The sequence below is a fragment of the Medicago truncatula genome, chromosome 2 (genome assembly GCF_003473485.1).
Source record: "Medicago truncatula cultivar Jemalong A17 chromosome 2, MtrunA17r5.0-ANR, whole genome shotgun sequence".
NCBI lineage: Eukaryota > Viridiplantae > Streptophyta > Magnoliopsida > Fabales > Fabaceae > Medicago > Medicago truncatula.
The window spans coordinates 2,423,093-2,438,571 of NC_053043.1; the positions used below are offsets into that span (position 1 = coordinate 2,423,093).

General features: G+C 31.2%; 2 protein-coding genes across 2 annotated transcripts; one reads left to right on the plus strand and one right to left on the minus strand.

The window, feature by feature from the left end:
* Positions 1-1,800: 1,800 nt before the first annotated feature.
* LOC11434347 (high mobility group nucleosome-binding domain-containing protein 5) lies at positions 1,801-7,030 on the plus strand. The gene is made up of 4 exons (XM_003593302.4): positions 1,801-1,904; positions 2,977-3,145; positions 5,543-5,804; positions 6,294-7,030. The coding sequence occupies exons 2-4, from the start codon at positions 2,977-2,979 to the stop codon at positions 6,823-6,825; spliced, it is 963 nt and encodes a 320-aa protein (XP_003593350.2). The 5' UTR covers positions 1,801-1,904; the 3' UTR covers positions 6,826-7,030.
* Positions 7,031-9,186: 2,156 nt separating this feature from the next.
* LOC11433873 (DUF21 domain-containing protein At2g14520) lies at positions 9,187-12,344 on the minus strand. The gene is made up of 11 exons (XM_003593303.4): positions 11,888-12,344; positions 11,694-11,770; positions 11,523-11,606; positions 11,312-11,425; positions 11,132-11,218; positions 10,818-10,957; positions 10,621-10,708; positions 10,378-10,451; positions 10,154-10,278; positions 9,600-9,877; positions 9,187-9,516 (listed from the first exon to the last, which is right to left on the minus strand). Exons 1-11 carry the CDS (start codon positions 12,063-12,065, stop codon positions 9,472-9,474), a joined length of 1,290 nt encoding a protein of 429 aa, XP_003593351.1. The 5' UTR covers positions 12,066-12,344; the 3' UTR covers positions 9,187-9,471.
* Positions 12,345-15,479: the final 3,135 nt, after the last annotated feature.

The window sequence follows — 15,479 nt, forward strand, 5'->3', positions numbered from 1 at the left end:
TAATAATAATAATATTTTTAATAGCCACACGTCGAAAATCTAATATACAAAAATTATGTAGAGAAAAATGATATTAGAGGTCCATTTTAATATAATCAAAAAAAAAATTTTGAAGGAATATATAATCAAAATTTAAAAGCATATTTTTCTCTATTTTAATTCACAATATCATTAACATGTGATTTTCCCCTAAAAAAAATCATTAACATATAATTTTAAATCCTATTATAAACTTTGAAAGAGTACAATATAAAATTAATTTCTTAGAAAAGTTACTAAAGCCTTTTTTTTTTGTGTACATTAAATCATATAAAATATGGCTACTTAAAAATGAATTTTTATTTTGAATCTTTATATCCATAAAAATGTATTTTATATTTTGAATCGTTATATTCATAATAAAATACTGAAATTAATATTGACATTCTATAAAGAAATAAATTATTTTTATGGTGACACATAGTTAGTAAATATTATACAATATTTATTTTAAAATGGATTAAAGCATATCACATACTTAATTTTTAATAGATAAGATTGTAATTCAAACATGTTTTAAGGAATGAGAGTTTATTTTACTACGTAGTTTTACTTTTCAAAGGAATAGAATGTATATTTTAAAATAAAAGAGTGTGGGGCCTGTAATTGAGGTTTGTTACAAAGATATGAAATTACTACTATTTGTTATATTGACGGTATAAATGATGAGTTTTGGCGTAAAGATAAATTTAATTTGTTGTTACGTGGTCATAAGTTCAAGTCTTGGGTATTTTTGAATAAAACGTAGCAAGGTTGTATACAGTACATCAATTAGTTAGACCCCTTCTCAGACTTTGCGTGTGCGGAAGCATTAGAGAATTGGGGTGCTTTTTTATTTTTTATTTTTTATTTTATATTTTGTTGATGTAATTGAAAAATATAAGCAACGTGTTATAATTTGGTGTTATATATTGTCATTGAAATTGAATTTTGATTATCTCCCTAAGTTTCACTTTACTTAACCAACCAACCAATATTGTGCAATATTGTACATGAGTTTAATTATGGTGCAATGATTGTGCAAAGCCAGTTTACACAATCATCTAATGGTCTTGTGCCACATCATTTACTTTTAAAAGGTGTTATTTAAATTATAAAAAAAGAAAAGAACAAAATAAATCCGGTGTGTTACATTCGTGCAGGCATCTTCGTCACATTCTCGCAACTTCCAACTCTGCAACTCTATTGCTTCTCTCCCTCAATACAACAAAAATCAATCGATTCTTTCTCTTTTTTCAATAGAAGGTATCAAATATTTCTAATATCCTACTTTCTTTTGTTCGTGCGAACGAGGTGAACACGACTCTCAATAAATAACCTTCGTTACGACCTGAGAACCATCTTGGAAGAAGATTATGCAAGTGTTGGTCTGAGACATTATCAACAGGTGAAGCGTGGATACAGACACGGACACCAGACACAACATAATCATTGACATGTAATAATTTGAGAAAATTATATAATTAAGTGTAACTATATGTGTTGGTGTGAGACACGACTCATGTCCGACACCGAGACACGAGTAATCCGAGGAGTATATGTGTTTCATTGTTCAATTATAATATTCATATACAAAAATAGATAAAAGATCATAAATTTAAAAATTAAGAGATCATAAGAAAATAAAAATATGAATTTTAAGCTTGAAAATTTATATGCAAATGGTTCAAATGACAAATTTGAAATGAAAATGAAAATAAAAATAAAAATAAAAATAAAAATAAAAGACTAAACTCTTGCCTAAAATTAAAATTAAGTCATCAGATTATGTCAAAAAAATAAATATAAAATTCATGATCTTTTGAATAACGAGCGTTGAAGAGAACAGCGATCCCTTCGACGGTGCCACCGTAGACAGAGACAAAGTAAGCTTCTTTCCGACCAAGTTTTTTTTATTCCCAATTTCGAATCTTTTTCTTCCCTAATTTAATGGGTCTTCATCAATTTCAACTTTGGTGTTTTAATTCGCCTCTAATTCTTCCTATCTGCAAAAAAAAAAACTTAGTTTTTATTTACTTTCATATCTTTCTTCGCTTCAATTTACATCCTTTATATCTTTGATTGAGTTCGTATGGTGGTAGAATTTCAGGGTTTAATGAAATGTTTGATTTTGCACTCTCTGGGTTCAATTTTAAATTTTTGTTTTTTATTTTCTCTTTGATTTGATGTTGAACCCTAATGTGTTGGAAGATCAAAATGGGTCGAATTCATCATGTAGATGAATATGCTATAGTTTTTCTGTGTAATAATCATCATGGTTCATCAATATGTTGAGGGCTGAGGCCTTTCTTTAATGTGAATTTGGGGATGTTTGGATAAACAACTTATTTTCAGCTTATAGCACAAGTTCTTATCATGTTAAGTGCTTATGTATAAGTTATTTCTGTAGCAAAAGATAAAATGAAGTTAAATTGTTTTGATATAAGCTATAAGCTGTTTTTATAAGTTATATAAGAGAACTTATGAAAGTATGCTGAAATTAGCTTGTGAACAATGACAAAAGCTGTTTTAATAAGTTCTTCCAAGCAGTTTCACAAAACTTATGTTAGTAGATAAACTCAAATAAGTCAATCTAAACATGCCCTAATACTTGTGTGCTACATTTTATTATAGCCTAAATGTCTTAGGGATTTGGATACAATTTGAAATAGAGAAAGGTATCTCTTTGTTGGGTTTTTCACTAAACAATGCATAATAGAAAAAGCGAACAGACGGACAATGTCTGTCTTTCCTAGTATGAATAGAAAAGACAGAATGGTATTTGTAGTAGAAGTAATAACCAAAAGCTTTTTGGTTCTTTGAAAAGATTTCTTGCATTAAGAACTCTGAGAAATTTGGAATATCTGAAGATTTTGTTTCTGAATTTGTTTATTTCATTCGTTTAGTCAAAGTCTCATTTTGAGTGTTCCTTACTTTGTTTTTGGCCAATATGATTAGATGGATTTGGAGACTGAAAACAGATTAGCTGCTATGCTTATGAGGGAAGCAGCTGAATTGCGGCGGCAGTCTGAAAAAGAGGGTGTTCTGGCTTATCTTCAAAAGCCTAATGTAAGGAGTCGGCCAAACTCACGTTTTCTCACTGCTACCGTACGTGGGGTACAACAAGGTTCTTCCTTACTGGCTAATTTTAGATAGAGTTTGGTTATTATTGCTCTATATCCCTATGTTTTATGGGTGTGCTTTCGATGAAGGTTTATCGTTGTATGGAAACTGGAAATATTCTTAATAGATTTAATCAGTCTGTTTCTTTGTCGTTGTTCTTTGAAAGTTTTATCATTATATGAGAAATGGAAAATATATTTTATAGATCTGTCTTTTGATCTATTTGGTGAAAGCTAGGTATGCCCTTTGAGTTTCAAACAGTTCTTATAGTGTATCCATGGCTTATTCAAGAGAATCAAATATTTTGATATATTAAAGAGAGATTCATAGGACGTATGGGCTTGTTTTTTTTTTTTTTTTTTTTTTTTTTTTTGCTTATGTATAGAGATCATTATTCACTTCTTTTTGGTTTTGTGCCAAAAATCAAGGGTTGGTCTGAGTTATTTTTAAGCGGACATTCTTCTCATTAGTGTCTTTTTTTAAGAGATTTCTCTTTAGTGTCTTTACACGCAGTCATGCACTAATGTGTGGGTCAAGTTTTAACAGGTATCGTATATGACTGCTTTCCGCCCTAGGTATACATCCAGTACATAACTGGTGCACTTGAGGTGCTTCCTTACAAAGTTATGGGACTTGGATCCACTAAAATGAGGGTTGTAAATTATATGGACTAGCGAGGTTACAATCATTGATTAGGAAATCTGTAGTTGAGATTATGATAAGATACATAAACATACATGCATATACATGGTAAACTAGGAAGTTGTTACAAACTTACAATTCACTCAAATTTTCAATTAACAATTACATTTTCAGACTTTTCATACTAGTGCTCCCCCTCATACAAATATTTGGGTCATAGCAGTGGACGGGAATAAGTCTCCTCTAGTTTGATTCACAAGGGGGAGAGTTGGAAAAGTAAAACTTATTTATCAAACCACGCCAACATTGATAGGGAGTGAAAATTCAGGGAGAATGGATTTTGCCCCCCCTCCCCTCCTGGCCATTTCACCCAACTAAACACTACTAGAGGAGCCAAACCACTGTTTATCTATGTCCCAAGGTCACAACATAAGAAATATTTATTACTGTTAAATTATATCTAACTACTTGAATAAAAACATATCAAATGTTTTTTGGATTTTCAAGCAAATTGTCATTTAACAGGTTGTATTTTAATTTTCAAATATAGCTGAAGGGCACAAGTTAAGAAAACGTTTTCTTTAAAAATATTTATACGATATTTCAATATGGCTTAGATACTATCACAATAAGCCAATATGACTCCAGTACTTGCAGTTTCATGCAAAGCCAAAGCACAAATTGTGACTAATGGTTTGATTGGACGCAGAGAGAAAATGGCTAGCAAGAAAATGAAGCTTAGGGAAGTTAGAGAGAAAATGAGATATGATGATAGTTACTACTATTTATTAATATCTCCCCATAGTGGCAATCTGTAGTAAGCATCACATTATTATTCAGGGTAGTCACTGTCGCTGCTGCCATAGTGGCTGAAATCGTATTAAATCATGAAGTTGAAGCCCGAATATTTTGCCCTCAATTTGAATGTTTTTGTTATACAAAGAGGAGTTGCCGTTCCTTTGTTTAGAAAAAAAATAGGTTTGAAACCCTTGTTTGGTTCTTTACAAAAACACATACCTCTTGGTTATACACTCATACTTTGGTGTTTTCAAGCCACACCTCTACTCCTGCACTTTCTGCTATGATCTTCTTCGTGTCCTCTGTTCCACACCCACCTACTGCTCTAGTCGTCTTTCTTGGTTTGGTTCCCTTTCATCTGCTATGAAACCTCTATTTTATCGACCTTTTAATTTTTTTCCTTTTCTTCATTTAGATATCTTTCCATTTAGGGGGAAAAGGATTGATTGTTGTTGTTGATGTAGATATCTTGCCCTCTGAATATATAGCTTCAATTTTGAGTTTTTATTTTTTAAATTTGAGTTGTCATAACTTAAATATGTGTAATATAAATTTTAAGTGTAGCAGTCATATCATTATCTGCTATCCGGCTAGAGCAGTTTTGGTTTTGCCTTACACACGTTGCAATTTGGGATTCATAACTATAGGCTATATATAAGTAGGATGGAGAGAAAAAGGAAAGAAAGAATTACGAAAACTTCTCTCATTTGGTTAACTGGACAGTTGAGAAGAAAAACAAAATTATTGTGCAAAGACTATTATGTTCTTTTAAAGTAATGGCAAGGGCTTAACTGGGTCAATTTGTCATTTCAAACACAATGTAATTGAAGCACCCCATGTCGAATATGAGACTTCTTTTCTTGAATATTTGTGACATTAAAATAACCATGATCGTATATATGCTGACCTCATAGTTTATCTATATTAATGGAACTGAATTTCTTTTGGTGCTTTCTACCAGCAAATCGAGCTGTCGAAGTAAATGAAATGTGGCGAGCGCGGGAGAAAGAATTGGAGCTAGATAAACGAGTTACAGGCTCATCAAAAGATAAAAGAAGTGATGACAAAAGGCATATGGATCATAACACATCAAGAAGCGCAGAAAGACACGCCGGGGATGATAGAAGCACTAGTGCCTCTGCTTCATGCTCAACTAAAAATGAATACGGGCATACTCAAGAAGGTTTAAAGGATGAAGAGCTTGAGGAGTTTCTACACTCAAGGTATTATTACTCTCTTATACTTTCGGATATTTTATCTGCATGTATGAATGCCTTCAAAATATCTACTGTTGAGTAAATTGACAATTCAGTCCTTGAAACTATAAGGGATGGCTATTCAGCCCCTCAAATTTACGCAATAGCAAAATAGTGTCTTAAATTAAAGAATACTATTAATCAGTCTAGTCCCTGTATCAAAATATTTCTTTATTGAACATCCATCAAAACCAATGAAAGACATACATATAGAATTAAATAGTCTTTTGTTGCATCAAAACAAGTGTAAAACCTTTAAATTGTGGTGCAAAATTTGAAAAAAAGACTAAATTGATTGATATTTTTAAATTTAAGAGACTAAATTGCTATTTCACAAATTTGAGGAACTGAGTTAACTGATTGTTACAATTTCTAGGACTAAAATACCTATTTATTTACTTATAATCTGTCTCTCTTTAATTTCTTTAAAGCTGAGGAAACTCCATTTTGGTGCAGGAAGAAGCGAGGCAGAGGTGCTATTGGTCCAAGGATGGATGAGACTGGACCTTACCTTCCTCCTAATCCTGATGAAGAGCCTTCTACTAGTCCGGATTTTAGGGAACACCGTGCTATTTATGGTCCAAAGAGGCCTCCATCGTTGCAATCATATGAATCTTCTAAGGAGATACTTGAAGGAAAATGGAAAAAGAGGCAGTCATATGAATCTTCTGAGGAGGAGCTACATGAAAAAAAACGGAAAATGAGGCAGTCATATGAATCTTCTGAGGAGGAGCTACATGAAAAAAAACGGAAAAAGAGGCAGTCATATGAATCTTCTGAGGATGGGCTACATGAAGAAAAACGGAAAAAGAGGCAGTCATATGAATCTTCTGAGGATGAGCTACATGAAGAGAAACGGAAAAAGAGTAAAAAATCTCATCATAAAAGCCACTCGGACAAGGTGCATTCTAAGAAGCACAGGTCCAAAGAGAAATCTAAGCATAAGAAAAGGAGAAGGGAGGAGAAAACAAGTAAACATCGACGCTAAGGCTATTCCGCAATCCGATATATTCTCAGAGGTTGTTATAACTAATAACCTGCTGAAACAGTTGATTGGGATGAAACTAATGTTTTGTACTTTGTACAAATGTATTCTGTAACATCAAATGTAATTCCTGCTAGAGATATTAATCCTCTTAGCTATAATAGTATGCACGTGCTTCTCTAATTAAATCCATTTCAGAATATCAAAATTATGGCTTGAAGCTTTTCTGATAAAAATCAAACATGTTACTTCTGCACAAAATTACTTAGAACGTCCCCACCGACTTGCATATACATGTTATTTTGGTCATGCAAGCAATGTTTTTACTCAGATTTTTATATATGTGGAATTGATCGCTTCCGAAACTCTTGAAACTAAATATCACGTCAAGCAACTCGTTATGATTAAAAAATTTAAAACTAAAATAAGCTTTTGTTTGAAGTGATGCTAAACAATATAATATTTAGCAAGAATTTGTCGATATGACTGACTACCTAGTCCCTATCCAAATTTACCTATATAATATTTCTAATGTAGTTACTTCAATTTCAAGTAATAGTAGTATCAGCAGTATTTTTTGTTAACTTCTGTTTTCTAAAATTAGAAAAATTGAGATGATGTAAAATTTGGACCGCATGCATATGCTGAAATTATGTTCCATGTCCAAACACTTTCCAACAATGTAGTGCTGTGCAGTCTACATTTTAGGGAATATATTCTGGCATATACTTTCTGCATGCTCGTATAGCTGTTATCCGATCAATACTACATTTATTTATTAATCACATATATTATTAGGTAAAACTACATCAGATATTTTTTAATGTAAATAAAATTTCAAACAGATTGAAACGAAAACAAAGATTCAAACATATAATTCATCTCTTTTTCATGTTAAATTAGTAAAAAAAAAAAAAAATCATGTCAAAGTAGTTCTTTGTGTTTAAAAATGTCTAAGAAAACATAATTGTAAGATGAAGATGGTTCTGTTTTATCTCACCCAATATGAGTGTCTCATCTATTTAATATTGGACATCTAAAGTATAACCTGAGTCCTCTAATAAGAATGTCACGATAACAATTAACAAGTGGTCAAACAAATTTTAGATAAACTCTTGTACTACTCCCCAACTATTATATTATAAGAGAAATTTCGCTTTTTAAATTCATTAAATAAACGATGTAATTTAATCTAAATTTAAAGTTAAATATATCATTTTTGAATGACCGAAAAAATAAACATTCTAAAATAGACCATATTAAAATTTAGATTAGACCTAACTCAACTCAAAATCAATTTCATACTCATGGTTATGATCATCTTAACTCACACATTTTGAGATGTTTTTGTTTTGTGTTGTTTTGAATAAGACAAATTGAGATAAGGTAATCAATGTATTGGCTGGAAAAAGTATGAAGCCGACATATATCCTTAAAAAAAATGATTTTATGAAGATTTGGAGTTCTTTAAAAAAGAATGAAGATTTGGAGCTCTACCCTTCCTTATATTGCTCAATCTTTGCTTGCAATGCCTCAAGGTTCACTGGGCAACGGAGTCTCATGTTTTTTTTTCTTCTTCTAGTAGTTTGGTGGTTGGAACTCACATATTTTAATTGTAAAGAAGTAGATGTTCGGGGTTCGAATCTCAGTTCTTTACATATATTATGTCACTATCAACTGAGTTAAGTTTACAAAGATATATATGTTTATTTTTATTTTGTTGTTTTTTCTTTCTTCTTAATAAAAAGTGACATCGTAACAAATGGAACTTACATATGACCTAAGGGATTATATTTGCACAAGTGACAAATCAATGTTCAAATCTCAACTAAAAAATGTATAATATTTAGTATAAAATGTTATACTAAATGATGAAGCATAATTTCTTACCACAATTTCCATTTAAATTTTTATCGTTCAGAAGTAAATATAAGCAAGACAAACATGTACTATTAGATGATTGAAGAAAATTTACATTTTTATCATCCAAATTTCCATTTTATTTTTTTCATTATAAAAAAAATAATGATTGAACCAAGTCAATATAATTAACCACGTTTGTCCAAATCTCTTGTCAATTTATATCACGAATAATGTTCCCAAATGTATTACGTATCAATATCAATATCAAATTCGCATTTTTGTCAAAAAAATAAAATATCAAATCCGCATTATTATCACATAATACAGCTTTTGTGACATGCCTTGTTGCCTTGCAATAAAATACTGATATTGATGTCTTACCCAAAATTGAAAATAATTTGATGCCAACATGTTACAAAAACAAATGCTTTCTCCATCACTACTACTACTTTCACAAGGAATAATGGCTAACTAGTCATACTTCCAATCACACACCAAATCCCCTAACAGCTTTTCTCATTATCTAATTCAATTAATCTAATTAATTAATTTAACTATTGTGTATTTTGAACATACAAAAATTGACACCGTATACGAATGAGCATGAACTCGACTAACTTAAGAAAATAAAACGGTATCGAGTTTAGAAATCGAAAAAACCCTAATATACAGTTTTGATATTGGATTTTGTGTAAGAAAACATTTCTCTTAACTTATATATGAATCTATCTAAAAACAAAGAAAATTATGCTAATCAAAAGCAGGTGGTTTAGTTTTGTCTCATTGTTATGAGTCTTCAAAATGATGATCTGTCTCATCAAAGATCTCCTCCTACACATAATTAAATAATAGATATGAATTAATAAAGTTCTTTAAGAGTTGAAAAAAAAAATCAATATTAATTAATTAATTACCTGCAAAAGCTCTTCAATTACATCTTCCATTGTAATTATTCCAACAGCTTCTTCTTTTTCAGGTAGCTTTGGAATTGAATTTCCATCAATTTCCAAAATATCTGAGTAAATATTTTGTGACCATTTTTTGCTTCTAGAACTAGCACTGCTATTAGAATTAGAATTATTTGAATTTGGTGAGCTTTTCTTCTTATGAAGTTGCATTTTGTTTTTCAACACTTTCTCTTGAGGATTATTCTTCTCCCCATCAATAGTCACCCTCACATCTCTTACTGAATCTATATGTATTTCACAACACAATTTAAACAAAAGGAGCTTAATTTTATCATAATATAAAAAAATAAAAATTCTTATAAATTAACTTGATTATAACTTATGAAGCACGGATACGGACACCAGACACGATAAGGACGCGGACACGCCGACGACGCTAAAAATTTGAGAAAATCATATAATTTAGTATAATTATATGAGTCAGTGTCGTATCGATGTCGGACACAGCTAATCTGAAAAGTGTCCGTGCTTCTTAAGATAACATGCATGTGCTTACATACCAGTGCAATTATTGTTGGAAGATTGTTGCCCTGTCTTGTCAAAATGTCTCACAACAACAGCCATGTGACTATGGCCCTTTTGGAATTCATTCAATATATCGTACAGTGGTATCATTTCTGAAATCCTGTCAATAAATTTAATAATTTTTAAAATTTGGATTTATGGTTAATATTAATATATAACTTAGTATAATGGTATATATTTTTGTTACAAGATAAAATACCTTGGTATTTTGCGTATGGTCACACTTTTCACAGGTACTTCCTCTTCTGGGTCAATAGTTAACAAATTCTTGATCTAAAATTAGGAAGCATCTATATCAATCTTATCATACAAAATTTGTAGTACCAAAAATGGTTCTAGTAGCAAATCAATCTCATCATTGATACAAAATTTTGCTTTATTAATCTGTGTTCAAAAATTGATGCAAAACTGTTAAAGAAAAATAACACATTGTATTGTATACCAGGATAAGTCCAATGATATTTGTAGGCTCCTCATAATAGACAGGGACCCTGCTATGCCCTTTCTCCAATATTAGTGTCATCAAATCCCTGCTTAATAACAATATTAGCCATTAATTTTGATGACAAATAAAATAAAATTGTATGAAATTAAAAAATCTAGCTTACATTTATAAATCTTTGGAAACACCTCACTCACCTATTAAGTTTTGAATTTATATCAATGGAAAATATTTCATTTATAGGAGTCATGGCATCACCAGCAGTCTTCTCAGATAGTTCAAGTGCCCCAGCAATGATAGTTGTTTCATCATGTGTTAGTTCACCACCTTTCCCAGCCTAATATAAATGGAGCAACAACAATAATTTGGTCTTAAAATTCCTAAACAATTCTAGAGTTAAAATCATCAATCACATTAGTCTTTTGGACTTGGCGAATTTAGTCTCTGAAATTGTCTCGAAGCCACTGAATCAATTGATCAATCTAAAAAAACATGTAGCTATGATATATACCTCATTACCATGCAAATTTACAAGTGTTTTCAACTCAGCTCTGCGAAAAAGCGCTTCTTGTCTATGCCCTAACAAATAATCCAACAACTGAATAGAACACAATGAAATCAAGATTTTAAAATCAAATTGGTCAAGTTTTGTTCAAATAAATATCATGTTGAATGTATTTGTATCATGCACCTTGCTAATTGGATAAGCAACAGGTAAACATATCCACACAAGAACACGAACAATCGGAGCCACCGTTGCACCGATTGTTAAACCATACCGGGAACAAACTGATTGAGGAATAATCTTCAAAGAAGTAAAAGAAAAAAAAAATTAATGTAAACCTGTTATAAGCAATATATTTTATTCAACATGTGAAGAAATGACAAAAAAATGTGCTCACCTCACCAAATAGAAGAATTAATGTCACAGAAATTAGGATAGCACCCCAAGCAACAACAAGACTATCAAGAAAAATTGGAAGTGCCTGAAAAAATAAACACATAAATCCCATTATATTCATCTTGAAAATTGAATACACAATATTTAATTTAACATATGAATTTAGATGTACCTCCATGGCTGCTGCATTGCATATTAGAAGAGTGCAAAGTAATAGATGTTGATTTTTTACAACCGGTAATATTTTCTCTGTCACCACAAAAAATAATAACACAAAGTTCACATAGATAATTGAGTATACATTCGTAATCACGGTGAATTTGACAAAATCATCGTAACATCAAGAATTTCTGGATAGAACAGTACCAGCATGTTTTCGATCTTGAGGTGTTCCAGATTTAGCAAGAACCTCAAGATCAACAAGACTCAGAGACATGAGGCCTAAGGTAAGCCCTGACATCAATCCAGCAAAGACAACAAGAAGAACAATTATCATAATTCTTATGAAAAACTCTGTTTCACAACACCTATACTCCACTGCCATTGAAAATTAACAAAAACACTACAGTACACGCAAGCTGTTCTGGTTGTTACTGTGTTTTTCAAGCCTTGAGTTAGAGAAAGCAGAGGTGTCAGAGTCCAATTGCCATAAAGGGTATTGGAATTATGGTAGAAGTCGAAGATTGATTTTTTTGAGTGAATATATTGAACTTTGAAAGTTACTCTATGCTCTGGTTTGCTCAAAAGTCCGGTGATTTACTTTGGGAAAATGTTTCATTTTTTGAAGGATGGGAAAATGTTTCATTGACAACCTTTTGTTTGTACACCCTTATGTGGCACTACGGAAAAGAGAGAGTCGGAGATAAAATTGGTAAGTGTGTGGGGGCCACATCACCACGTGTCACTTTTGTGTGTGAAAGTTAAAGGGATGTATGTCATTTAGGATGGTCAACCAATCATTGCTCAAATTGGAGCCCAATGCTCTAATATTGGCTTAAGTCATCATCATAAAATCAGCTATATACGTGTTCTCTTTATAAACTCTTTCTGCCTTATTAGGTTTGGTGCATTGATATAAATGATAGGTGAACCAAATTGATAGACTTTGATAAATATTATACTTTTACTCAACCTTACACAACCAATTTTTTATTTTTTTTTATTTTTATATTGGATCTAAACTTTTTATATTGGGTCTAACTCAACTTTACGAAACCAAATTTCTTTTATATTGAGCCTAATTAAACCCATTTGATAAACTATGATATCATATCAACAAAATTGGCTTTTTTAAGATGAGTGATGTATGTTTTCATAAACTCCATTTAGGTATTATCTTTAATTCTATGTGGACTTTAGGATTTCAAGATACACCATCCCTTTACAAAATCGACGTTTAAGGCAAAGGATGCGTGACCGAATGAATAAGCTATGATACCATATCAAATAGTTTTTAGAACGAAGGATGTCTCTCATTAAAAACTCTATTCATGTCTTGTTTTTGTCCTAATGTGGACTTGGATTTTTTCAAATACCTCGCATATTTAAAACCGACTTTTAAGATGGGGTGTGTGTAGCTGAATCGATAAGATTAAATACCATATAAATAAAATCGACCTTTAAGCTAAGGGGTGCCTCTTTTTATAAACTTCATTAAGATTTTATCTCTTATTCTATGTAGATTTGGATTTTTCCATATACACCACACCATATGTTTACAAAATTGACTTCTTAAATGAGGGGTGTGTGCACGCATCTATAAACTTTGATACCATATCAAATAACTTTTAAGATGAGAGATACTTCTCTTTAGAAACTCTATCAAATCTTATCTTTATTATATATGAAATACGAGTTTTGTCAAACCTATACAAAATTAACTTAAACTTCATCCGTCCCATAATAACTGAGTCATTTGCAAAAAAATATTGTCCTAAAAAAATTGACCAATTTCACACTTTTCAATATAATATTAATTACTTTTTTTCCAATTATAACATCAATTAATACTACTTTCACCACTCCCAATTCAATATATTCTACTTTGCATTTATGACAAAGAAGAATGCTCCAATAATTAATAAGGGCATTCAAACCCATTTTTCTCTATATGTCAGTTATACACTTTTTCTTAATAAATATGAAATGAGCAAAGACCCGGTTAAAATCAAACGGGGGAGTAACTTATAAGAAGAGAATTGTGTCTTTCCTTATAATTTTTATCGGCTATGAATTGGTTTTTTCAATAGAATGGAATGTGATAGAAGCATGAAGATTATTCGGTTGGAATGAATTATGAAGAGTGCTTTTATTTTCCTGAATGCTAACGTTGTACTCTCTTTGCATTCTGTTTTGTACTTTGTTTCTATTTTTCTCTTTGGGTCGGCAAGCAAGGATCATCGATAATGAAGCCAAAGTGGGGCCCACCACCACTGCTTTGGATTGAGAGTTGAATGAAGTAGAATGTGCTGGTGTTTTTTTTCTTAGTATGTTGGTGTTAAAATCATATTTAATTTTTGAGCAATGTTATTTGAACAACCATTTTTTGTGACAATTTGTTGGACAACTAAATTATACAAAGAAAATTAGGTATAGAAAGATAAAGTAGAATGATAATATGAGTATGAGAGAAAAAGTTGTCATAAACGTTGTCAAAAATAATTGTTCAAATATCATTACTCTTAGTTTTATACACTTTGAAGAGTACAAAAGAACATTCTTCTATTTTACACTCCTCGTTGTTGGGTTCATGGATTACATGTTTCTTCATACAGCTCTAAGATTATCCAAGTACATAGCCAACACTTGACACGGAGTGATTGTAACCTTTTTGTTTCTTCTGAGAGCTCTTTTTTTTTTTCTTTTTCCTCTTTACACCTTTATCGGATGTGCACTAAAGATTTTTATAAAACAAATGTCAATCTTGTGTTGGCCTTGTGACCATGTTACCATAAGAAAATTGCTCTTCTCCGAATACCAACGTGAGAAACAAATCATTTTAAATATGCATGGTTTGTTACCAACGTGAGTTAAAATCAAAGAGGTCAACTGAACAGTTATTTCAAACAACCTCTTCCTTTCTCTTCTTGATAGTTTCTAAGCAAAATATTAACTAAAACCAACTCAATATCTCAAGGTAACAACTAATTATAATATAAACAATAAAATCACCAGATTTCAAAGGTCAAACATTGATGTTCGGAACGTGATTACCAAATGTGAGTTAACTCACGTTAATGGTATTTTGATCAGTTCACATGGGAATAAGCAATTTTATATGGGAGAAGAGCAATTTTCTTACCATAATATGGTCCAAACCCATTAAGGAAACAATTTAGCCCAACGTCTGAAACATCCTTCATGAGTAGAGTGTTTAAGCTCTTACTATTCACACACCCCTCACACAAATCCTTATGAATGTAACTGTGCAAAACAATCTTTTTCCATCACCATTTCTTCTCCGCGGTTTGTGAACATGGTGCTCCTTTTATAAGGAAGAGTATCTTACTAAACTTTTATTCATCGTTATATATATTATAATATAGAAAGCTAAAGTAATACAAAACATATCCTAAATCATATCCTTAAATAATGAATAAATTTTATAAATATTCTAAATAGAAATATAAACTATAAATCGAGGTCTCCGTGAGCTTAGTTCAGTTGGTAAGGACAATGCATAATATATGTAAGGTTCGGTCTTTGAACCCGAACACATAATAATCAATTAACTTTTTATATTAATTAAATAATTGATGTATTTAGTCTATATATCGGAACATCATTTTTGATACGTTAACCTTGATCAATTTTAGTGATCCAGATCATATATTTTATTATTATTGTCAATATACAGATTAACCATCCAAATTTCAATTCCAGCTTCAAAATACAATGAGTCAATAACTAATATCTTTAAAGTGGACATGTTAATTGCCAAGTCATGAACTATAACCAT

Excerpts from the sequence above, each read along its gene's own strand:
- LOC11433873 (XM_003593303.4), bottom strand. The coding sequence starts at position 12,065 with ATGGCAGTGGAGTATAGGTGTTGTGAAACAGAGTTTTTCATAAGAATT. Across the intron at positions 11,426-11,522 it reads TAATTCTTCTATTTGGTGAG|ATTATTCCTCAATCAGTTTG; the intron begins GTGAGCACATTT and ends ACTTCTTTGAAG. Across the intron at positions 10,452-10,620 it reads ATATCATTGGACTTATCCTG|ATCAAGAATTTGTTAACTAT; the intron begins GTATACAATACA and ends TCCTAATTTTAG.
- LOC11434347 (XM_003593302.4), top strand. The coding sequence starts at position 2,977 with ATGGATTTGGAGACTGAAAACAGATTAGCTGCTATGCTTATGAGGGAA. Across the intron at positions 3,146-5,542 it reads CGTACGTGGGGTACAACAAG|CAAATCGAGCTGTCGAAGTA; the intron begins GTTCTTCCTTAC and ends GCTTTCTACCAG. Across the intron at positions 5,805-6,293 it reads GAGGAGTTTCTACACTCAAG|GAAGAAGCGAGGCAGAGGTG; the intron begins GTATTATTACTC and ends ATTTTGGTGCAG.